At 42.7% G+C, this 26,145-nt stretch overlaps 1 protein-coding gene across 1 annotated transcript in view; it reads right to left on the bottom strand.

Moving 5' to 3' along the window:
• NUP210 (nucleoporin 210) overlaps window positions 1–26,145 on the bottom strand; it is a 451,814-nt gene that overhangs the window by 334,748 nt on the left and 90,921 nt on the right. Inside the window, exons 4-6 of the mRNA XM_085624815.1 lie at window positions 19,811–19,907; window positions 13,227–13,377; window positions 6,385–6,517 (exon numbers count right to left, since the gene is read on the bottom strand). Coding sequence (XP_085480941.1) covers window positions 6,385–6,517; window positions 13,227–13,377; window positions 19,811–19,907 — 381 coding nt within the window. The remainder of the gene's footprint in view (window positions 1–6,384; window positions 6,518–13,226; window positions 13,378–19,810; window positions 19,908–26,145) is intronic.

Genomic DNA, 26,145 nt, shown 5'->3' with positions numbered 1-26,145 from the left:
GAAGATTTAACCTACAGGGAGTACATAGTAGACTAAATAATAGAACACTGATTTCCATCTATAATTTCTATTGTCCCAGTCCATACAGTGCACAATTGATAAGGGACGCTGAATCCCAGAAAGACGATAAGCCCATACAGCTCTGTAGAGAGGGTAAAGCATATGGCTAAGAGGGACAGAATCTGCATAAGCATGGTAAGCCCATAGAGAGTAAGATGCCTAGAATACACAAGAGGTTCCACATCACGGTCGATAGTGTGCATTCACTATGCTTTGGGATGACTACGGTTTAAAGCCCTGAGGCCCTGGTGCATGAGGACACCATATAACACAGGCATGTAAATAAGAACAGGTGTAGCTGGTCAGGCAGGGCTATATACAGGGTGGAAATGCATAACTGGATCCCAAAATAATGCACTCATGGGATATATGGATAATGTGGAATTGAACTGTTCATTTTGGTGAATGATATTAGGTCTATTTTAGTATGGCCGCCACATTCAGTCAACCTGTGCTCCACAACTGATGATGACGGTTTATGTTTAGTGATAATAACTGACCAATGATATTGTTTAGTATTTACCTGGAAAAAGGATGCCGGTCGCACTGACATTGAGAAAGGCAGTGCTGCCAAAACGAGTCTTCAGTGCTTCGAGTTTTTAGGAAATAAACTAATTGAAGAATTCCTGTGAGTGCCCTTCACTGCCTCAGACATTGGATTCTCATTATAAAGCAGAGTATTAAAACGTGCATCCATATATATTTTTTCAAATTTTTTATTATTCTATGATTAACATGTTTTTAGGTCACTGAATAGTTTTTATAAAAGTATTTGATTAGATGCTTAAAGGTCTCTTTTTCACAATATGTAAATATTATAACTATTTATCTGCAAGTGCTTAATTATTGAAATATTGAGGAAAAGATCAAATTAAAAAAATTGAGTAATGACAAAATATAAACATCAATTAGTTTCAAGTACAGCAATACTCGAAAGTCTGAGTTTATACAGTACAACTTTAAATCTCAATAGGTTATCCTCTCTTTCTATGTAGTCGGGTATCTATATTGTTATTATTTTACTCCTGCTGTAGAAAAAACAAGTAAAAAAACACATGAAAACTCCCCAATGCACTACTCTGTCTCAGTGTTAGAAATGGGGGTCTTTAGCTGACAGGGGCTTGCACCTTTGTCCAAATAGGGACCCTTTTCCTAGTCAGGGTAAGGGAGTTAAACTCCTAAAATAACCCCTGCTCACCCCCTTGGTAGCTTGGCACGAGCAGTCAGGCTTATCTTAGAGGCAGTGTGTAAAGCATTTGCACATAACCCACAGTAATACAGTGTAAGCACTACAAAAAGGACACCACACCCGTTTAGAAGAATAGCCAATATTTTTATATACTTTAAGACCAGACCAAAAACGAAAAAAATGCACAATACAGTACTTAAAAATCCAGTTGTCTAAATAAGATTTAAAAACGGTTCCTTGATGTCAATCGCTCCGTCCGGGGCCATCACGGCGTCGTGAGCAAACAAATCCAAACAGTTCTGGCTGACTGCGGCGTCGTGGGCCAGCTACGGTGTCAGGAAGACCCGCAAACCATACCTTTAGGAATGCAGGGCGTTGAGGACCTCTCGTTGAGCTTCCAAAATCATGGCGTCCGCAGGCGTCTGTTCTGGAGGTCGGTGCAGGAGTCGTCGGAGCCCTCGAATTCACACACGTTGCAGGTCGATCTTTTCTCTGAAGGAGTCCGGAGCGCTGGCGTCGGCAGGTGCCGGGAGCTGCGGTGCAAATTGCAGCGGTGCGGGGTGCAGTGCCCGGAGGTCGTGGAGCGAGTAGTGGCTCGGTGGCGGCATCAGATGGTGTGACCAGTGTCGCGGTGCGAGATGAAGGCGGTGCTCGTCACGGTGCTGGCAGGTCACAGTGCAAGCAGCGGCAGCGTCGTTGCTAAAGCGCTGTTGTTGGCTGACGAACTGGAGTCGATGGCGCCGGCAGGTCAAGGCTGCGGTGCAGGATGAGGGCGGTGCGTCATGTAACTTTACGAACGGTGCCCTCGAACCACGGTGCAAGCAGCGGCGGCGATTTCGGCATGGAGCGTCGTCGTAGGGGATATCAAGGCATTGTAGTGAAGCGAAGCTGTGTGGAGTGCAGTGCCCACAGGTCGCGGTGCGAGCAGCGGCTCGGTGGCGGCGGTAGCAGGTGGCGTCGGTGAGACCAGGGTCACGGTGCGGCAGTGCCCTTTGCGGTGCCTTCGGAACACAGAGTCGGCAGCGGCGTCGTAGACGTCGTCAAGTTGTTTTTCTTCTGTTGCAGCACAAAACACACAGTCCCCAGTGCTGAGGTCAGAAGAGTTTGAAGTCTTTGTTGTTCCTAAGAGTTCTTGAACAGGGGGCAAGCTCTACCTCAAGCCCTTGGAGAGACTCACAAAGTAGATTGCAGAAAGTTCAGTCCAGTCCTTTCACTGCCCAAGACAGAAGCAGCCACTGCATGCCAACACATCAAAGCACACAGCAAAGTGGTAGTTCCTCCTCACAGCTTCTCCAGCTCTTCTTCTTCGCAGTCGTTTTGATCCAAAAGAGATCTTAAGTTCAGGTGTCTGAGCCCCAATATTTATATCCCAAAATCCTTTGATCTCTTAGGCAGAGTGTCTGTGCCCAGCCAGAACCAGTTCTGCCTTCTCTGGTGTGACTTCCTGTCAGGAGGTGGAGACAGCATTGCCAGAGGCAGACCAGGCCCTTTGAGGTGCAAGGAAATAAACCTCCCCCTATCGCAGCCCAGGTCTATTCAGCCCTTTCCTGACTCACCTATACTATCTGGAGCCACTCCTGCTCCCCAGCCTTCTGTCATCCAAAACCCAGACAGGCAATCCACATTCCAGCAGAGGCACACGGGATGACTGAGCAAGAAAATACCTACTTTCTAAAAGTGGTATTTTCAAACACAGAGTGTAAAAATCACCTTTACTAAAAGATGCATCTTTAGATTCAGGCATACTAAATTGTATTTTCCTACCTAAATGCCTGGGCCAGTTATGTTTATAAGAGGTTATAAACAAACTTCTCATTCTGTCCTATGGGGAACAGGTAGCCTTGCCATAGTGAAAAACGAAATGGGCTGCAATTCACTATCAGGACATGCCATACACACCAGGGCAAGTCCCAGCTCTCACTTACACAGCACCCTGCCCACAGGGGTAACTTGGCCCTACCCTAGGGGTGAATAACATGTTGAAAAGGGAAGGTTTAGGGCCTGGCAAGTGGGTGCACTTGCCAAGTCGACATGGCAGTCCCAGACTGCACACAGGCTCTGCAATGGCAGGCCTGAGCCACACTTTACAGGCTGCTTGTGTGGGTGTCACAATCCAGTGCTCTAGCCCACCAACAGCATTTGATTTACAGGCCCTGGCGCACGCAGTGCACTTTACTAGGGACTGACACATAAATCAAATAGGCCGATCATGGAAACACCAATCCATAACACAATTTACCACAGGAGCACTTGCACTTTACCACTGATCAGCGGTGAGAAAAGTGCGCAGAAACACTACGCCAGCAAAAACAGAGTCAAAACCGGGAGGGCAGAAAGCAAAAACCCTCGGGAAACACGCCAAAAGATGCCTAGTCTAACACCCTATCTATACATCTCTCAATATATCCTCTACCTCTACTGACTCGGACTCATCCCAAACCTCACTTTACTAATTTGATCTCCCAAAATAACTTTCTAAATTCCTCCCTCATATATCCCTCCCTTTGACTCATCCCAAACCAATTTTACTAGTATGTTCTCCTCCATCTCTCCTTTTTACTCACTCCAAACCTCATCTTTCTACTCCCAAATAACACTTTCTAGACTCTTCCTTCATCTATTCCTCCATTATTCTATTCAATTCAACTAACAGACTCATATGTCCACCGTTCAAATTAACTTACATTTCCCTATACTATTCCACCACTATTCCTCTTGGGTTTCGGAGTAGCGTCCTACTCACCGAAAAGCACTTTGACGCCAGTCCAGGGTAGTATGCGCTATATAAATACAATTACAATATATTCACTGAAAAAAGAAAGGTTAAGGTAATGTTCTAGTTAGGTGAATATGTCAGTAATAACATTTTGAACTAAAACATAGTTATAGTTAGCAGAGCTAATTATAACTTTCACCACTGTCATGCACTGCTTATGACCTCACATATTACATTACTCTTGACATGTTCTAGGACATCATTTATGACATGCTGATGACATCATCCAAACTTCTTTTGCACACATTGCTCTATGTGTCACTATTCACTCCCTGTGCTCTCGAGCCCACCACCAGGGGGCCGAATTGTGGGACTTTGCAGTGTCCTGATATGCTTCCAGACACTCCTCTGCATGCATATCCTGACTTCCAGGCATTTGGACACCATTTAGGAATTGACATCCATTCCCTATATCCAAGCCGGGATTTGTGGAAGCCAGTCTGCTCATGCTAGAAACTCCATTACCTATAATCCCCTGCTCACTGCTTTGCCTCCACCCCTGCAGGCCAAGGATGGGTGGAGGAATTCAGCTCACCTGTGGCTGGCTGCTGCTAGCCTGCTCACACCTGTTGCATGTAATTACTGTGAGCTCTTTTAAGCCCCAGCTCTCTTCAGCCCAGGATTGGCCATTGTAGCTGTGTTCCAGTGTGACCGATCCTTGTTTCCCGAGCTCTTGATATTTCTTGATTCCTGAGCACTAGTTAATCCTTGTTCCTTGATTCCTGAGCTATAGCTATTCCTTGTGCCTGAATTAGCACTGCCTGCAGTGTTACCTTATTTCCTGAGTTCCTGAGCTATAGATATTCTTGGTTTCTGTTCCTGATTTGCACTGCTTGCAGTGCTCTCTTGACTCCTTGTTTCCGAAGCTGTATCTATTCCCTGTTTCCTTGAACTAGCACTGCCTGCATTCCTACCTTGTCTCCTGAAGCTTTAGTAAGTCCCTGTTCCTGAACCAGCACTGTCTGCAGTGCTACCTTGACTCCTGAGCCTTAGCTCAATTCTTGTTCCTACCCCAGCACTGTCTTCTATGCTACTTTGTCTTCTTGATTCCTTAACCTGCACTATTCTAGTATACCCTTGTAGCCTCCCCTTCTGTATATCCATTTCCAGTCCCTGTCTTTCTTCCCAGTTCCTTAGTTCCAATTCTAGTTTGCAGTCTTTCCATTCTGCTGGCTTGCTTCTGTTACCTTGTAAGTTTGTTACCTGCTTTCTGCCAAGTGTGCCCTGTGATTTCCTTCCTTTCCTGTTAAGCACTCCTCCTTGCTAGCTCCTTGTCTATTGTGCTTCTGTTTAGTTCTACCCCTTTGCTGTTACTGCCTTGCGTGTTCCTGTTTGATCACCAGGATCCGTGGGCACAGCTGACTACCTAGGTGGTGTTTGTTGTTCACTGTGAGTATTGTCTTTGAGTTACAGTTATAACATCACCATCAGTATAAGCTCCACAGCATACATAGCCTATATGTGGGTATTTTCAGTCAGTATCTGTAACAGCAATTGTGGGTGGGGAATTTACGGAGCTTCAGTCTTACCGTGTAGAGCTCCTGAGTGCTTTATCCCACATTCCCTTTATTGTTAATGTTGTATTATATACATGTCTTGCACGTCCGTCCTGGTTGTAGGAAGTCTGAATACTAAATTGCCTTGTGAGTGCCCTTCCTCTCGGAGTCTTAGCCATCTTGTTCACTGTACAGGCTTCCCCGGTGGATCCCTTTTTCCCCTGTGGATCCCTTTTTCTCCTCTGACTCCCTGTGTGATCCTGGGCAGCGCTGTACTACTCCTTCTGTGCACGGTCATTTTCTACCCAGTCCCCAGTCCTTGCTCAAGTCTCTGACTGTGTTCCTGACAGTCTCGGACAGTCCCTGACACTATGAACACATATGGCAGACTTCTGCAAGTAACTACACAATAGCTCAGAATAATGAAAAGCATCATTATTGCTTAGGTGTAGCAAGCATGCGTCATGTGCAACATTGACCCTATACCATTCACTTCACGGGTAGCCTAGTTCACATTAGCAATCAACCACAGATATATGGGAAACCCTCATTGCAAATGGTGTTCAATAAGTACACAACTGTTCAGAAAAAGCCAAGTTCCTCAAAATGAATGCCCTACTACCGACCGCTTTTACTTGTATCCCTTCCCTGAGTCTCATTAGGTCCTGAGGACGCCATCCCTTAACTATTTTAACCCTCATTAGGCCACTCTACGTAGAATTTGTACACTAAAGATTGGGCGTGTCTCAGTAGGACGTTGAGACAGGTATACTCCCATTCAATGTTTTGTATTTGTAAAATCCCATGGTATGGAAAGCTGAAACTGCTCATAGGATGCAGACTAAAACAAGCATAAAACAAACCTGTAATCTTTCCTTGTCTTATTTTCTGCACTTTGTATTGGATTGAAGTGCCCACTAGCAGGTAAATGTCATATGCTGGGTTAAGAAGGATGTTCTCCAAAATGAGCAGTCGGACTTCTGCTGGGGGCACATTCTGAGAAAGAGAAAAAAGGAGTAGAAATTTAGAGGTTGGAGGAAATGCATTTCTATATTTTTCTTTTTATTTCATGCACAAATCTATCAGTAGGTTTTTGTTCATCCCTGCGTTATCTGTGCTTTATCACACATTTTTGGGCACTTTTTTTCATCCTCCCTTTAGTGGACAACAAATACATTGAGAGGAGACATTGACAGAAGCTTAATTAAAGTAAGCAACATGTTAATGTAAAAAAATGCATGGTAACACAGCGATAGATAGGAAGGTCCAGATGATCGGTGCACATACCTTTTCAAAACACTATTCATGAATACAGTCCACACCCCTAGTTAGAAACAATAAAGTGTTCTGGCCTATGAAAATTTGTTAGAATATCAAGAATCTGAAACACAACTTCCCGCATTAGGTATCATTAAAGTTTCATTGTTGGTTGAATCTCTTCCTAAGAACTGAATAATGATCTAAAGATGAAGCAAGATTCTACTTCTACTCTAAGAACCCAGCTAACTCCCCAATAACGTGTTAACAATATCTTTGCTTTTGACTCTTGATAGGACTCTCCTGCTTTCTGGCTAAGTCTGCTGTATACAAATATAATACATATGTACGTACGTACGTACCTACTAAGAAGCCTCAAATTTGGCAAAACATATTGACCTAAATGTTTACTACTACACTCATTTCAAGTCTATATGATGGCAGAAGTCAATCATGTTAGTTGTTTGGTTAATAAAATACCTCTGATTCCAGCTAAATTCTAGCGCCTACTACAAGAACAAACGCTGGGCCCTCACCTTGCAAGTATTCAACTGGCTTCTTGGAATTAGCTTTTAGAGCTTGCAGCATTTAATTGGACAGTTTTCATCAACCATCCGTTTCCTAACATTATTACAAAATGCAACAAGCCAATATGTCTAGCAGGGCTGATGCAGTGTCTATCGGTGGGCGGAAGCAGTAAATGGCCCAGTTTTTAGTGACTGTAAATGTAGCAGAAACAAAATTTGCAGGAGGGGGCAAAAGCCTGTGCGACTTGCAAACAGAAATGTTGGCAGAACTCCAAGGACAAGAAGGTTAGTGGAATGGAGAAAGCACTCTACGCCACTACAAATTCCAGGAGGATCTTTATAATGAAGCTCTTGTACAACATTGTTATGGTTTAAGGCCTGAAAGAGGTCTGTAAAGTAAATAATATGTACGAATCAATACCCTTCACCTATACCTTCCAACCAAGGAAAGATGTTCTGAAATGACCAACTTGCATTACCCAACATTTTAGAATCACCCCTAATCATGAAAGAAAAAAAATCAATCAATTAAAACATTCTTTTAAAAATCTATTTATATACGCAATGCTCTTACCCACCATTTCTTTTTATTCCCCAAAATAGATCTACCTCAACTGTGTGTAAAATTCCAGATTTAATCTTTCCGAACCTGCCAAAAAACATTCATAATGCATCACCCTCGAATCCATTTCACCTAAATGTCTTGCTTTCCAGTTCCAGTGAGAATAAATATTACTAATTTTATTACATTCTTTATTTTAGAAAGCCCAATGTACTTAACTGACTATTTGGCCCACACAAAATATTTGCAGACCTTTTGACCCATCGCATACATATTCTGGTATTAAGATTTTGATACTCTGTACATATTACAAAATCTGCTCAAATAAACTTTTCTCTTGCAAAGTGCAGCTTCACTACAAAGATTGTGATGTTACTCTGGTTTTCAATAGAGTTAGTTCTATCTAAATTGAAAGCTTTATACTCACAAAGCTACTCAATTGCAATGACGTCCAAAGAAATTGTAACTGGTTAGCTTTCCTGATCCCTGATACTATGTGACTCAAGAAGTGCCATACCCATCCACACTCTGAGCACTCAGTCTACATATGCAATAATCCTATTACTCTGGCTACTTAATGTCACAACAGCCTCATGCTGCATGAAAAAAGAGGAAACCCTTATTAAGTTAAATGAAGGCATAGGAATGTTGTAAGTAATGGCATATCTGGAAAAATCAAAACCATGTAAAATGGTAAGTGAGCCTTGCTGGAACACAGTAACCTGATTCTATATTAAATTCGGGCAAAGCAAACACCTTTGAGTAAGTATATTCTTTAACATTAGGTGAAAAATAATGCCTTTTTCTGCACATAGGCGGCTCTGCTCTTCAGTGCCAAGGCCCCAGGAAATATTGCCATGGTCCATTATGGTCAAGGCTTCCTTCCTAAAGCAGGCTTCGAAAATCATAAAAATGTTACTGCAAGTCTAGGGACTCAAATAGTCTACTCGACCTTCTTGCAATGGCCTTGACTCACAAACTGGTTTCAAATGACGTGATTCTGGGGAAATATTTGAATTCACTAAGCCGCCATTTTCTTCATTATCACATAGCACCTTCAAATATGCAAGTTCAGCATGTCTTCTGTACAACAAACTCTTTTGTTTGATTCAATACACTAAATAAGCTTGCTCCATATACAATACAAATCTAGCCACATATAGAATACACGGTTACACATGACCCTCGACTTGCCTCTCAGCACATTAACAGCATTGTCATCAGGGCGGGGGAAGGCATGTTTCTCAAATCATGTTTAAAATCTATCACTTTTAATAAATACATAACTAAAGCATGAAGTGGTAGCACACTGTTATTTGCAAACAGCAGATTTTACATTGAAATGGCCACAAACGTTCCCAACGACTTGCGGTTTTACAGAATAAACTATATAGGGGCCTATTATGATGGCGGTCTGAGGCTTTCCGACCGTCATAGTCTGTTTCAATTCCGACCAGCAGATCAAGATGCAGCCGGTCAGAACTGAAACCGGCCGGTCATTCCGGCTGGCTTCAGACAGCCAGTCGGCACTGGCTTGTAATACCAAAGGGCGGGCCTTTCCGCCCCTGGAATTAGCCCTTGGAATTACGATGTGCTGTTTCCGTCATGGTTTCCATGTCAGCCAATGTATCAAGATAAAAACAAGGTTTAAAGGCATTCTTATTGCTCGTTCGTTTCCTGAATGAACAGAACACCTGTTCCTTTCCAGACTTTATCCCATCATGGGGCTCTCAGTCTCAACCTGTAATATCGTCGCCTTACTCATATTGAGTACCATCATAGGGTAGACTGGCTAAACGGGAAAACACACGATTACATTATTGAATACTTCTAATATTAAGTTTGAGAAAAAACATTCCAAGATGGCCACTCATACACCCACATACATCTGCAACCCTCAGCAGCAATCCTGGAATGATTTATGTAATAGGTTTTAAAAAAAACATTCCTGGACTGCCATACATATGCCCACATGTGTGGTACATCACAGGAGTTATTTTTTTTATGAAGCAAAATAAAAAACATTCAAAGATGGCCACCTTTCTGTGTGCATACATGTGCATGAGCAGCCATCTTGCAAAGGCCACTTCCAAAATGGTAGCCATCAAACACAGTAGTACTATCTGTGGTGCTGCTGGTTCCTCCTAAAAAAAGTGACATGGTTCAAAAGAGGAAAAAGCGGATTTAAAAATAACACATTGACCCAACAGTCCCCATTACAGAAGGGGACTACTTTTATGGCAGATGTTTTCATTGTGCTCAAGGTAAATGCTATCACTCAAAATGCATTGAGCAATGCCTGAAGTCGGATGACCCTTTACCCATTAAGCCGTATGACCCTTTACCCAATGTTGTATTTTATGGTGGGTGGCAGTAAAATGCGAACCCCTTGCATAAATGTATGAGTATGCATGCATCTGAGGATTTTTGACAGAAACTAAAGGGCTAAGCAAACAGCAGACCTAAAAAGCATTTGAAAAACGATATCAGACATCACTTAAAACTGCATGGTGGTAACACTTGGCTGCAAACCTATGATGATCAAGTGTTCCATCTCATTAGACCAAGATCTTTTCCCTAAAAACATAAGTTTCCTTTTCTTTACTCATCTACTTTGCCCAGTCAAATGGGCAGTCAAATGGTGATTCGCCTATGAAGGTTTATCTGCATGCAAAATAACACTCACTGGCACTAGCATGATCCTCACTGTTTTTCATTTCTAAGAAAGTTAATCAGATACCATTATAGCATTTTAACAACATCTATAACTGTGGAACCAGTTGCAGAAAGACCGGTTTCAACAACCAGATCAGTACAAAATAGACTCTGCTGCGATGGCATCTTTTAGGTCAATGCAATGTAAGATATTTTTTAATTTATCTATTAAAAGGCATTGCAACTTGAAGGAAACATACAGAACACATTCAAATTTAATTGCGTCCCAATGCCAGTGCCAGCCACAAAGTCACCTGCCTGCCATACTTTGTGTGCCTAATTCAATTGCATAACACAGCAGACTCAAGATCAATTCTAAGCACACAGAACAACATTTAGCATCCAACAGAAATACAAGAGTTTTTTGTAACACTTTAGATTTGTCATTATTTTGATTTGTAACAAATGCAATACTTAACAAAAGACTTTAAAAGCCACTACAACACAATTAAACAGTCCAGTCGTCTTTAGCTACAAAAGTCACTTTCCATTAAATAATAAATGTGTTATGAGATACTGAAATGCGAGAATAACAATAACAGGAATACTTGTGTACAACTCCCTCACCAATATACTAAGGGTGTCATAATATTCAGTCAACGAGTCGGCATGCAACCTTTCCCTCTTATCCAATACTCAAGAAAGTAAGAGGGGAGAGAACGAAAGTGTCTCCGAACAATGTGAAATGTTTTATACTTGCATTGATATAGCACTTACAACCCCGGATGAGGCGTCAAAGAGCTTTTTCGGCGAAAAGCACACTACTCCGGAACCCAAAAGGGACTAGTGGTGAATAAGTATAGGGAGATAATAAATTAATTTGGGAGATGGACATGTGAGTTTCTTATTTGGATTGAAAAGGATAGTACATGGATAAAAGAGAAAAAAAGAGTGTAGAAAGTGTGTTTTTTTTTTCTTTTGTTTTTCGAGCTCATAGCAGTAGGAGGAGGTTTGGCATGAGTGAAGGCGAGGTGTAGGGGGGGGGGGGGAAGAGTCAGAGGGAAAGGTTTAGAAAGGCTAGTTTGGGAGATCTGAATAGCAAAATAGGTATGAGATGATGCAAGGAGGGTTAGAGAAGGGAAGAGTCTATAAATGGTTATTTTGTGGATCATAGTAGTGGAATGGGGTATGTGGTGATTCAGAGTGGAGGTAGAGACATAGGGCCACATGTAAGACCAGTTTTAGTGCTCGCAAATGGAGAATCAGGCCTTTTGTGACCGCTAAATAGATCTGTGGCATATACAAACCCTATTTTGCGAGTCGGTAACTCATTACCGGTTTGCAAAGTAGGGTTTGCGAATCACTATTAGGAAGGGGTGTGACAAGGGCATCCCTTCCCAATAGTGACTCGCAGTGTCATGTACGAATGTTTTTCGACAGAAATGCAGTTGCAAAACGTTCGCATTTTAACGCCAATGGAAAGTTGGTGGTAGACCAGTCGCAAATGAAAAGGGGCCTCCAAAGGACCCTTCCCCTTTGCGAACGTGGGTGCAAATATTTTTAAGAGCAGGCATTGGTCCCACGGACCATTGCCTGATCTAAAAAAACCGAAACAAACGTTTCATTCTTCTTTTTGAAACACATCCAGTTTTCTTTTAAGGAAAACAGGCTGCATTTAAAGAAAAAAAACACTCCTGAGGAAAAACCAATCACAGACATAGTGTTCTGCTGACCCCAACAGGCCACCATCCCTGTGAGTGCCAGCCATTCCCAATGGGTTGGAAATTGCAATCTGCCTAATGAATATTTATGAGGCAGGTCCCTTGCAACTCATATGGGAATCGCAAACAGTGTCTCAGACACTGCTGTACATTCCATTTTGAGAGTGGCAAATTGTGCATCACAAAAAAATGCAATTTGCAACTTTCAAAATAGAATGGCCTATATTGATAGAAGTATAGGGTGAGAAATAGGGTAGTGCATTGGAGAGTAGTAGAATGCGGTTTGGGATGAGACAGCGAGTGGAGGTAGAGGATATATTGAGAGGGGTATAGGGTGAAATATGGGGTAGCGCATTGGAGATGCTGAATTAGAAATAAAGTAATAAATAAAGATACATAAGTACATGGAAGGTATATATGTATAAGGATGGTTATGTATATAGAGTTATATTTAATAAACCCAGACTTTCAGGTGTTACTGAACTTTTAGTTAATTTATTTGTTCGTATTTGTCATTAGTGAAGCAATTCTAGATAGTTATGATAAAAGATTTACTTATTTATGGAGTCAGTTATATACATGTGAAACATAGAAAAATAGAACCATAAGTAATATATGCATTTGTTAAGCAGAACAATTGATTATCTATTTATTTATACGCATAATGAGTATACACATTTATACAAAGCTATCACATTTGTGGGTACACATCTTTTGTCCAAATAAATGCTTATATACAGAGGTATATGTTGTATATAGATGTTTGAGTACTGTAGTTATGTGGGGAAGAGCCAACTCTTGAGTAGTCATCTGAAGATAAGTTTGTTATCCGTGGATCTTATGTTTGGGGGTAAAAAGTTCCATAGTTTGGCTGCTTGAACACATAAGGATGTGCCACCCATGGTTTATTTGTACATACACCATTTACATAGTGTCATCTAAAGTAGCGAGAAATTAATAAGAAATAAATTATAGGAAATCACCTTATAGACAACTTCTTGAATTTTTGCTTTCAGCTTTGAACTGCCAGTTTTCATTCCAGACACCAAAACAGTATCGCCTTGTTTTGCAACCTTTTCCATCTCTGTAATATACGACGGTGGTGTGTATGTAGATTCTAAAAACCTCAGAATCCTGCAAAACCAATGATAGTTATTAAGGCACATATGTAACATTTACATAATGGTAACTAGAAGTATATTTTCATTTTTAATATGCAAATATATTTCAAGATTCAAACTCAGAAAAGGGTCGCAAATGGACAAATCCAATCTAAAACAAGGGTGCTGATCAAAAGGCCTTTTATTTATGTATATTACGTATGTTTTTTGTTGTTTTTTTAAGAATTATTTGATATCCCAGCTAAAGCTTCTGAAAAGCCAGACCTAAAAAAAAAAGCGAGCAATAGGAATACTAAGAAGCTGCACAAATATAAAAGACTTTTGGCAATCCCCCAGGCAGGTTAACGGGGAGGGAGGACACAGCCTTGAGGTTTGTGGTGACTGTGCTTCCCCGTAACCTTATCTGATGAGCCCCACAAAGGAAGACCACTCCTTGCCCTAAGGGTATCGTTTAGCTCCACATACTCAACTTGGCCAAGCACAAAGACTACTTTTTAGGGATACTCAAGGAGTGTGTGGTTCACCAACATTTAAATAACGTGGAAGGAAAAAATGTTTTAGAAGCAGCAAATAACATTTTGATTGAAGTTTTTTTTTTTTTTTTTTTTTAAAGACAATTAATTTAACTCCCCACACAATAAATGAATCAGCTGTTCAGGTGACAAGTTCCAAAATAAATCCCTTAGGAACCTAATGGCAAACAATCCTGAAATAAGAGTTAATGTAGTAAGTGAAAATTCTTAGAAAAGATTATTTTGTTGCCACTGCATAAACCTGATCCTGTCTGTGTTACATGAGAACTAACCTTTCCTCAGATTTTTTTATCTCAAGAATGTGGATGCATTACCATCACTGGTGACCAATATTATGGCTTCCTTCTGAAGACTCTCTAAAGAAGAGCTTACTTTACTGCTTACTTTGATTGAAACGGTCTCTCCAATAAATCCCTGCCATTTGAGTAAAATACTCAAGCGGTTACCTCATTGATGTATCATGCTGTCAACTGCTCACTGGTCATGGCCACTATTAAGAACTGTTTTAAAAAGGTCATAGTTATGCCACTGTTGAAAAAGCAAAATGCAAATCCCAGTGATATTAACAACTACAGACCAATGCCCTGGCTAAATCTGTTTTCTGAGATTCTAAGGGAGCTCTGTAAACAAGAAGCTGGCAAGCTAGTACGGATATTTTCATCTGGTGGACAGGGTACAGTCGTGTCTGATTTAGGTTTTGTGGCAGTCATTGCTTTTATTTTGGCCTTGGATGACATCAGATTTTTATTGGATGTTGGTAGTGGCAAATAACTTCTATTAATACATATTTTATCACCATTTGTCATCATCAACCATATCCCAAAGATAAACACGTTTGAAGGTTTGGAAATGTGTTGCTCTGCTCTGTGTTAGTTAGGTTATTTTCTGTATAGCCAAATCCAAGCAGTATCTCTCCCACCTTATTGCTCTGATTTCAAGTTAGTTTCTTGTCGAGTTTGCAAGGCTCAGCCTAATGTTCAACTCATTTAAATTATCGTACTAAACTACTTCATCCTTTGATTAAAAACGCTGGCATAACTCTGTATTTTTATGCAGAGTATACATAGCTGCTGGTAGAGCGCAGTGGTTTCAAGCGCACAAACACTAATATTTTCAATCACGTCTTGTGGCAGTAGCCAACTAGATGACAGCCTACACATTGCAGTTACATTTTGGGAAATTGGAGGTCTTGGAGTCTGGTCATTCTCCATAAATCAAGATGAAAGCTTGTTAGCCCATTTAACTGGGTCCTCTTCCTAGATCCATTGAGAGCGCACAACTCCGGCATTAAATTTCATTCCACTGTGCAATTTGTTCCCCACATCAATAATCTTACTTCCACCTGTTTTCTTTTGATTAAGAAAAATGCATTCTTTCTGCACTTCACAGAAAAAATAGCTGGTAATTTTAAAAAGTCATATCAGCTAGGTTTGTTCATTTTAGACTGTGATTAGATAGCATCATGCATTGACAATTGTCGGAGGGTGGAGAGCGGCTAATTGGGTGGTATTGGTTCCTTGACGAATGTGCGACTACAGGGCGACACCCCCGGTCCTACCCCGGGTTCAGAGACATCATACAAAGACCAGGAAAAATTCCTGGTTCATGAAATTAGGCCACAAGTAAGATCAACTTATGATGTTACCTCCACACAGACTACTAACCAGCAGGAGCGACTGATAGTGATAGAATTTGTAGGGATCTGAATCCTGAGGAAGGCCATTGACCCTAAGTGGCGTTCGATAACTGACCGAAACACGTGGACTGTGTAGAGAGATGATAGCACGATGAGACCCCGAGACCATCTTGTTTGATATTTTTGATCCTATCTAGGAGACTCACTTTAAACTAGTAAGGATACTTCTAAGGTAGTTTTAATGAGCTATTGTAAGGTTAATCCCTCTGACAATTTTGTTAAACTAAAATAAACATGGGGTGTTGTAGCACACCCTATAATGAAGCATGCCACTATTAGTGGGCTGAGGGCACTTTTATCCCACATATAGGTCTCCAGAGAGGGTGTGAGTCCTTTCGGTTTACCCCTCATCCATTTTGAGAGGATTGGCTTCCGAATGCCAAAAGGGTTGCTTTTAAAGCTTAATGTTTAGTTTATTGAACCATTAAACTGAAGGACGCCATTCTTAACCTTCGTCAAATACTGATCCCTTACTCTCCAGCATGTCTATCTTAAATCTGAGTTCAGCCTTGTACAAAAGAACATTCTTTAATGTGGTCAAAAAACACACACACCGATGATGGCAGACGTCCCTTAAGATCTCCAACTCGGACAGTCCTTCAGCCACAGCACTTGCTGCTGGGCCTCACCACTGGCAGACCGCATCAATGTTAGCACCAACAGAAGCAAAACCATCTTAGCCAATGTGAAAGATTTCACCCCACCATCAGCCACCTCCTGCTCATTATTCAGCAAAAAAATCACCATAAATGAGAGCAACCTTAGCCCACACCGGGACTTGACGGACCTTGCCAAACACCTCCCAACCTTATCCAAAGAACCAATCCTAACCACATGGCTGTCATCACCCCCAATAGGAACTGCCTTCACCATAAAGTCCATCCACTCTCTGGCTGCATCGGACTCATGCCCCCGCCACGCATACTCCAGAGACTACAACCTATCAGTGCCATGCTCGCAATCATTTGGAAAGGCCTCCACCTCTTCGGCAACCTTTCTAAGATGCTTGGAAACATGCAACTGTCCTCCGATTGCTGAAAACCCCTCTACAAACCCTTTGAGGCTCACTAACCTCAGACATATCTCCCAGCTAACATTCCCTGCCAAGGTTTTTGAGAAAATTAACAGGCACCTCACTGATTACCTCAACGACAATCATCTCCTCTACACCACTCAGTTTGGTTTTAGACCAAACCACAGCATGAGTCTGCCCTCAATCATGGGTAGGGATGACATGCATGTGACTCTGGACAGAGGAGACAGCGGCCCTCATCCTTCAGGACTTCTCTGCAGCATTTGAAAGTCTCCACCGCTTCCTCGTTTAAAGCCTACACAACACCAAAATCCAAGGACATGCACTCCGATGGATCTGCTCCTTCCTGAATGGAAGGACCCAGTCAGTCAGCCTGGCAGCAAACACTTCGGATGCCCACTACATCAACTTCAGAATTCCATAAGGATCCGCCCTGAGACCGACCCTCTTCAATGCTTAAATGATACCTCTAGCCAGCAACATCCATTCTCAAGATATCAATGCCCTCTCCTGCACCTCCAACACACAACTCATTCTCTACCTCATGGACAAGATGCCCAGTACCTGAATCAAATCAAATGCTGTCATGACTGAAATTGCCAACTGGATGAAGACCAACCGTCTAAAGCTGAACACCAACAAGACCCAAATCATGATCTTTGAAAATAGAACATCCCTGTGGGGTTTCACCTGGTGGCCAACAGATCTAGGACTGCTACTCACCCCCTCCACCAACACCAAGAATCTCTAAATACCTATTGACAGCCAACTCAATATGACCACCCAAGGAAATGTCACCGCTTCTTGCTTCCATACCCTGAAAATGAGGAACATTTTCATATGGCTCACAATCAACACCCGCACAACCATCGCACACATGCTGGTCACAAGCAAGCTGGACTATGGGAACATCTGCTATGCCGGGATCAAAAAGAAACTCACCAAAAGGCTGTGAAGCCAGAAACACAACCTCCCACGTCATACTCACACCGCACTTGAAGGAGCTCCACTTGCTCTCAATTCACAAATAAGGACAACTTCAATTTCTCACCCACACTTTCAAGGCACTAAATACACTGGCCCAGGATACCTCAACAATCAAGTCGGATTTCACATATCTTCAAGACCTTTCCGCTCGCCCTGACTCCTACTTGCACAAATCCCATACATACAGAAAAACAGATCCAGCAGTCAAGCATCCTCCTACGTCGCTCCTAAAGCGTGGAACGGCCGGCATCTACACATCAGAGCCTCCTCCTCACTTCTTGAATTCCGCTTGAAGCTCTAGACCTGGCTTTTTGAGTAGTTCCACTAGACCCTGGGTGTGCCTAGACTCACACCTGCTCGGTGCCAGGATACCCTCCCAAATGACAGTGTTCTCTACAAATCTGCAGAACATAGCAAGAGCAGCGGCAAAACTTTGGCTACAACAGCCTGGGTAGGGATAGGGAGACAGTCGAGGAGAAATGCAGTGAAACACTGGAGCAAAAACAACAATTGAAGGACAGAATGCAGAACAATGTCATACATTCACCCCAGTACAGAGATCTGGGCCTAAATCCATCGTTTTTTTGCTCACCATGCCGTTCCAGTTTGAACCCAGCCATATGCAAATCAGTCTTGACCCTGTGCCTCATGGGAACAGTCCAGCCCGAACTGCCAAGCCAGGTCCTCCCTGGACTGGAAACAAGCATCCTAGGACCGGTTTCGGGGTTACACCCCTCTTCATCCAGGATAGCTTAACTCCAGTGGCATGGAGAGCACGGGACCCACGTCTAGGCATACCCATCCCACTCGGGGTGACTAATGCAAAAACAACAATTGATGGACAGAATGCAGAACAAGGTCATACATTCAACCCAGTACAGAGATCTGGGCCTAAACCCATCGTTTTTTTGCTCACCATGGAAACACAAGAGAACACAATCTTTGAAACAATGTGGCTGAACAACTGCAACACTCCTAGCTGTGACTAGAGAAGTGATATAACCTTTCAAATGCATTCAGCAGCTGACAGGAGATGCACAATAAGACTTTCCTAGCCTAGAAATATACTGGATACATCAGAAAAAGATGAAAACATGGGTTTTAATCATTACAGTAACTGAACAAAGATGTTTAAACAAACTAAAAAAAACTGTCAGCCTAACATTCAGAAAGCCAAAGCTAAACTAATTTAATCCCTCCAAGCTATCACAGTTTACTATATTCCGTATAAATATCATCTTTGTATGATGGGGTAATGGCAAATGCAATCCAGCTTTATTTCACTCTTTTCCTTGAAAATCTTGTCGAAAGGTGCAGAAATCCCTCCTTCTACACCTCCATAAAATGTACAGGTGCTGTTCACTCTGGCACAACATTTAAGATCCATTTGGAGAGGCATCAAACCCATGAGACCTTGATTTAGCATGTGCTCTCTGTTAGTTGTAAGACCATTTTGAGGATGTCAGGGAAGGCATTTTCATCTACCAAAAATTAACACATATCTTTGTTAATTGTGTGTAGTATATAGTAATGCATTTAATATTGACTAGACAGCAATTGGTTTGTGTATTTTGAGGGATTGGCAAATTCTCACTCTCTAGCCAACAGCACCTCCCCTGAGTAAGCCTTGGACTGCTCTCTCTCACTAGCTTGAGAGTCAAGTGCTAAATACGGGTACTTTGTTCTTAGTGGAGGGTTCCGCAGTACCAGTTGCCACAGAAGACCTCGTCTGCCTGCAGGCCTCCAGCCGGATTTCTCACACATTTGAATAAATCAATGACAGAAGTGAGCTGACAGAAAGCCTCTATATGTTTGCATATGCATTTTACTATGAATTTCTTGAAAACAAGAGACTGGCGACACAGTCAAAGCTGTCTCTAGATCAAACCAAAAAAGAAAGAAAAGATTGCGAACACATCAACAAACATTATCCAGTCTTCTTCTCAAACTTTCTACAGCCTATGGTTGCAATAAAAAAACACCTGCCAAGCAGGACAAAGTTGCATCTTTGAATCAACAGAAATCAACAACTTGAGTTAAAACAATCTTATTAGTCACATTCAAGACATACAAAATAACCTCACTGTTCGCATATAATCTCAAAGAAAATATTAATTCATTGCATCATGAACCAGTGGTTAACAAATATCAATCATGAGCAGACAGACCAGTTGAGATAAGTGTAGTCGGCACTTACCGTAAGGTGTTATGCATATCCGAGAAACCCTCCGATTCTGTATCTTTGACAACAGTCCAATCAAAAACCAAACCTGCAAGAGTACTGAAGGTGTTTCCTGAAAAGTTGATGAAAAGCATGGTCAAGAACGTGGTTAAGAACAAATGTATTCAATTCCTGGATGTCAAAAGTAATAAAAATGTATTATTTAACAAAATACTTAACTTATGCTTTAAAATTGTTACTCTCTTACAACAGATGTGCGGTTCCACTTTCTTCGTTTACACTATATTGTAAGATGGCAACATCTAATTACTTAGTGCTTTGCTCCTTGTAATCGGTATCTGCTAATACGGTTTATGATCCACTACCTGCATAACTGCTGCTTACGCTTAGCTATACTAACTATAGTCTCTTTTGAATACTGGAATATGATCAGACTTAGGTTTATTGTTTACCGTCGGTGTAATTTATTACTACCTGGCCAGGTATAGAATACACCATGGCTTTTTCGATTTTTGTACAATTAGTAATATATGATCTGTCAGCTTCCTCAATACAATGCCGTTTTTTGGCTCTTGTAGTGTTTCAACTCCTATATGCCCACCGTCCATGTCTGTTACACGAGTTTTGGACTGGTACAGGTTGTTCATGGCTAAGATGAACAGCTTGCACATCGCGGTCAGCATCTTGTATATTTTTTAACCAGCCTGGGGGATTCTTTTGCCGTTTTGAGAAATGACGACCTGTTAATTTACGTTTCCTCTAGTAATCTATGTATAGACTCATTATTTAGGGCATTGGAGTTGGAACTTTGTGTTTTACCAAGCTGTCCTCGAGCTGATACAGGATGGACACCACTTTGCATTCATGAGTGCAATGTAGTTGTAAAGTAATGCCCTCTCTGCAGATGAATGTTGACACCTGATTAATTGTATGTTGTAGTCTCAACTATAGGAAGTTTTAGAACCTCTTCTGCAGGGCGTTTACGGTTGGAGAGGTCTGATGAAACCACAGTACATGACCTTTGTCAAGACTTTGTGATGCTCCAAATGGATCTGTGATTGGTAATGAAGTCTCCTGTATGTAAGCTTTCTCCACTACGAATGACTGTGGTGTGTGCTTGATTATTTCTTCGTCTTCTTCTAACCAGCACAGAGGTGTTTCGATCTGCTTTAGGCTGTGGAGATATTTTGCTACCTCATGACGACAGTTCCTCTGCCACATATTTTTTTCCGCTATAGCTGAATACAATACCTTGTTGTTTCTGGGTCACTCTAAATTACAAGGTTGCGGTGCACCATAATTGTATTGGTAATTTATAGCCCTTCAAATTGATATAGCTTAATATAAAAAGTTGAACCATGATGAGATTTCATAAATACTTTTCATTTTTGTGACTAGCCATGGATTGAAGGAAAGCTTTAGGTCCTGAAAAACTACCTGTCCCATTCCGAGTCCCAAACAAATCCATATTCACCTGAATCAGGATTTCAAGATGCATTAAACAGGCCGTGCCAAGTTGGTGGCTGTGCCCCTGCTTTATCCTTACTTACTTGCAGTAAGTCATCAGGCATTATTTTCTGCCTTTCATATGTGCAGTTGAGTTGAGGATTGCTAGGCATCGGATGGCAACTCCTTAGCTGTCTCGTGGAGAGTTGGCCACAGGTGGGAGGGTCCCGGAGAAAATGAATCACATTGCCAGGCAGAGAAAGATAGTCAATTCTGGAGGATTCAGGGGCCCACATGGCCAGAGCATCACCGAGGGTTATCCCTGGTGACCTGACCAGGAGGAACAGGAATAAAATCTAAGCCTCCTGCACTGGATGGCCAAGCTCAAGTGAAGCAACACAATTCAGTGGGTCTAGTGGCCGGGTGCCGGAGTGGTAGACCGTGACTTATGACTGGCATGGTGGCTGGTGGAGTATAGAGTCTCAGGGGCTCAGGAGTTGTGTGTGGAGCCTAATCGGTCCAATGCCAGAACATTTCATAAGCATCTAACCTCCAATTAATTGCTGGCAGACCACTGTCCATGTTGTCGGCAGGTTGCGTAGACCCTAGTGGTGGTTGGCCTCCATGGGATAAGTGGAGAGGAGGTCACACTTGCTCAAATGATTGCCCGAACATAGATTTAGCATCTATCATCGACATCTAACTCCCTGTTAGAGAGAGCATAGGATGCTGAAGGGTATGCCTGGAGAAAATCTCTGAAATTTAAGATTCCCATGGGGAATGTAGAACACACATCTGTAAAAATTCTTAGACACTGAGCTATGTACAATAGTTCCAGAAGATAGGCTCTTAAACATGCTTCATTGTGAAACAGGTCCACTGAACTCTGACACCTAGGCTCCTACTTAGTGCTCCAACTAAACCTTTTTTTGCCAGAAGAATTAACTATAAAGATCACAATTAAATAGTTCAGACAGTCTGCACAATAGATCAAATTCTGTGCAATACACAGGCACTATTATGTTTGTGTGCAGAAAACCTTCAAAAGGAGTTAACAAAAACTGAGGGCCATGAATGTCCAATACAAGTTCCTACTCACTGCCAAAGTCAAGGTCCTGTTTATTTTCAAGTCATTCTTCTTTAAATCACCTAAGGAGGCGAGGAATTGAATAGCAGAGAGAAAAGATATTAAATCAGATCACTACCCAGAACCCTCAAGTCAGTAGACGTGAAGAACCACGGAACTCAAAACACAAATGGCACAGATATGGCAGGAGAGTGGATCTGGTCACTAGATTTCCTGTAGAGACCAAGAAGACTTCATCTCAGGAGAGGCATACCACTTTAGGAGAAGCCTTAAGTTTCCACCGTCCCCCCTACCACCAGAGAGAAGAACTTGGCCCGAGAGGAAGGTGACAACTAATTGGATTCTATTATTCCTTGAACTGCTCTTTTCTTCCTGCCTTTACATCAGCTATATCACTTCCCTTCCAGGTAAAAGAAGGTAATGAGGGGCACTAAATGAAATTGCCCCTCACATCATGTGTACTTAACTTGCTTCTAGATTTAATATAGCATGACCAGTATCTGCTTCACTTAAAACTGCAACCTATATTGATCATCCTTTATATGGCACCGCCTTGGCACATTGAAAAAATTATGTTTTCCCATACGTGGTACACAGGGTGGCAGATGAGTCGAAGGAAGAAGTATGGGATACGGGAGAGTTTGGGGGGGGGGGATATTAATTTTTGAGTTTTCTTAGTTTTAAGAATTTGCAGAGCACAACAGGGTGGGAAGGGCATTCAAGAGATATGTCCTACCAAAATATATCTTGATAGCAGAGAGAATAGGACTATTGGATAATGTTAAATGCCTCAAGGAATAAATGAAATAGAGTGCAGTACTTCAGTTTGCCAGATGACACTTTCCAGATGTACTATTCCTGCAAAGGAAATACCTCTTGGAAACATATTGTGGCTTCCTGGGAAAATACAGCTACAATAGGTTGCATCACACACATTTTACCATGGATTCCCAAGGTGCGGTAATTTAACAAAACAAAATATTTTCCACTGGCAGTCACACAGGTAAAAACAGGCAAACAGAGCTGTTATGTGGCAATTACTGGTAAAGTATTGCATCCTTTGTGAGCATTTCTGCTCCTCGGTCCTCAATTTGATTGAGGGCCACTAGATAACCTTAATCCTCATAGATGAATTTCCTCAAACATTGACAATAGTTTGTGACGTAAGACAATGTTACATACGCTAGACATGGATACACATATGTAGAAGAAGAGGAATGAAACCAAAACATATCCTCCTTACATTAACCTACTTAATAGATGAGAAGACCTAAATTAAGAGGTTCTGGTGAAACCTGCAAGAATTCTTAAGATTTTGGAGAAATTGCCTCAACCACCAATTATCATTGCATGCTTGATCATAGCCAATGCACCACACCTAGGTAGGTAAATACCGCCTTAGTGGACTACTAGTGCTGAAAGTTCTTACATAAATAAGAACTGGATTATAGCAGGGATGTCATAAAAATATCTCAAGGTATGCCCTAGGGAATGTTCTTCATTATTGGGCACCTCCGATAGGATAAAAAATACATGTATATTAGATATCTGAAAAAAATTACAATGACTCATTAATCCTAAAAATCATGCCAAGATGTTTCGGCTATGTTATAAGTCCATATGGGTGACCAGCCTTCATCAGAGATCCTAAAATCTCTGCCTGTCTGCACACTTGTGCCATGCACCAACATAACCAGACAGACTGGTGGGAACTTAAATGGTCCCCTTAAAGGAGAGCTTGGTAAAGGACTTCGCTAACTGATTAACCTACTGCTTACCATTTTGGGCAGTTAGTGCTGAATTTCAGCTGGTAGATTCTGGTGCTAGGAATCCGCACTTAATTATCAACACTGGCATTTATAACAGTCTGCCACACTGCGACGCTGTTTGCATAATTTGGACACGAGTACAACAGTTGTTTATTAATTCAGTATACATTAAAATTTACTATTACCTGCTGCTCAAGCCATTCTTATAACTTAGGAGGCATGGAATAGTCTGAATCATTACACATGTAGGAGCGCAATGGAAAATAATTGTGTTGGAACTGTCAGCAACGCTGACAGGAGCAACGTGTGCTGCAAGCTGCCATGGATGCCGACGAAGGCCCTGGCACTTATGTTTTTGCTTTACAAATTAAGTATTGAGTAGAGTAGCCGTTCATTAAAATGATCATACTTCCCAAACTCCTATATACCCTCCAAAATATTCCCCATCAAAAATTAGCATGGAAATAGATACTCCGTAGATGGCGACTTACTTACGTTCGCCAACCTGGCTGAGGACACGGCTCTTCCGGCGGGACAGTTTCTCCTGCATGCCTCCCTCATGCGTACGCTCACGGCTTCATGGGGCGACATGGCGGTGGAACCCCCGACGCATACCTTCATCCAATATCTGCACGTTATGGGCAATGGCGCGCACGTCATACACTGGCTAGCACAGGCGCTGCAGGCGCACTCGCAACCATCCACATTGACACTGAGAGAGCGCTGGGCGACAGACAGGGGAAGAGACTGGACAGACAAGGAATGGGCGATGATACTGGCCAGCCCGACCAACATTCCTCTCAACCCCCGCTTTAAAATTATACAATACTACATACTGCAGCGTGCATACCTCACACCTGAAAAGATTAACAGATACTTCTTGCGGGCAGATGCAACTTGCCAGCGGTGCTCGCTACCGGGAGCGGACCTCTTACACATGCTATGGCACTGTCCTGGCATACAGGCATACTGGGACAACGTGTTGTCACTGCTTGCGCGCAGTGCTGAAGGACGACTGCCGCACACATGGGACGCATGCATACTAGGGTTGTACAAGCGCACAAAAGATAACAAAGTGCAGGCACGCTTTTGGGACATGGGTCTCATAACGGCCAAACGCTTGCCCACCAAGCATTGGGAGGCAGCAATCCCCCCACACATCAGACATTGGAAAGCCTCCTTCGTTAATTGGGCACAGGCGGAGAGCGCGGTGCTTCTTCGTGAGGAAACTGCAGGGCTCCGGAAGTTCCCCATCGCCCAGCTTTGGGATGACCTTCTCACGGCCTTTCAGGTGGCCTGCCAGGACCGAGGGATAACCTGAGTCTTTGGAGCGCACTGCTCCCTTGCTGGCTGGGTAGCGATATCCATAAGACCATGACAGAGTTGACTCCCGCCCCTAACTGCTTGCCCCCTAGCGCCTCTAACTTTTGCCCTACAGGAGACTGCTGCCGGGACTCACTCGCTGTACAACCATGGCGCGCGCGCAGGGATTGCCGCTGCCGCAGTCTGAAGCAGCGCGCACAATAACCGGTTACGGGCCCAGAAGGGAAGACATGATTACTCCGCCCTACCCAGCCACTCCCTCCCAGGCACAGAGGAGCGCCTTATACATAGAGAAGAAGGGTGCGGATACCGGCGCTACGGGCTCTCGGCCTTTCTGACAGCCCCTTCTCTCCCCCCCTTCCCCCCCCCCTCCGGCCTGCTGCTTACCGTGGATATTGCGTGGTCCCGCTGTGCCCCAATCGACAGTTGATGCTCCCTCCCACTCTAACGCAGAATGATCTCCTCTCCCCTCCTCCCCCCTTACCCTTGACCCCGCCTGAGTTTACGACCCTAATGTTGATTCCCCCCTATCGCAGCACGCACACAGGGAGCAGTTTGGTTATTGGTTAAGCTCCCTGATCGAATCCCTACCTAACCACGGATAACAAATGATGGAGGCGTCGCCCGGCGCCCCCGAAGCGCTACCCTACCTAGCGTGCCCTGAATAATGCTGATGAGGCAGCGATGGCGCACACTCCGCGCAGGGGATGGATACGCCCGGAAAG

Source organism: Triturus cristatus, chromosome 9 (genome assembly GCF_964204655.1).
Source record: "Triturus cristatus chromosome 9, aTriCri1.1, whole genome shotgun sequence".
Classification (NCBI taxonomy): domain Eukaryota; kingdom Metazoa; phylum Chordata; class Amphibia; order Caudata; family Salamandridae; genus Triturus; species Triturus cristatus.
This window is presented reverse-complemented; position numbering and strand designations above follow the sequence as displayed.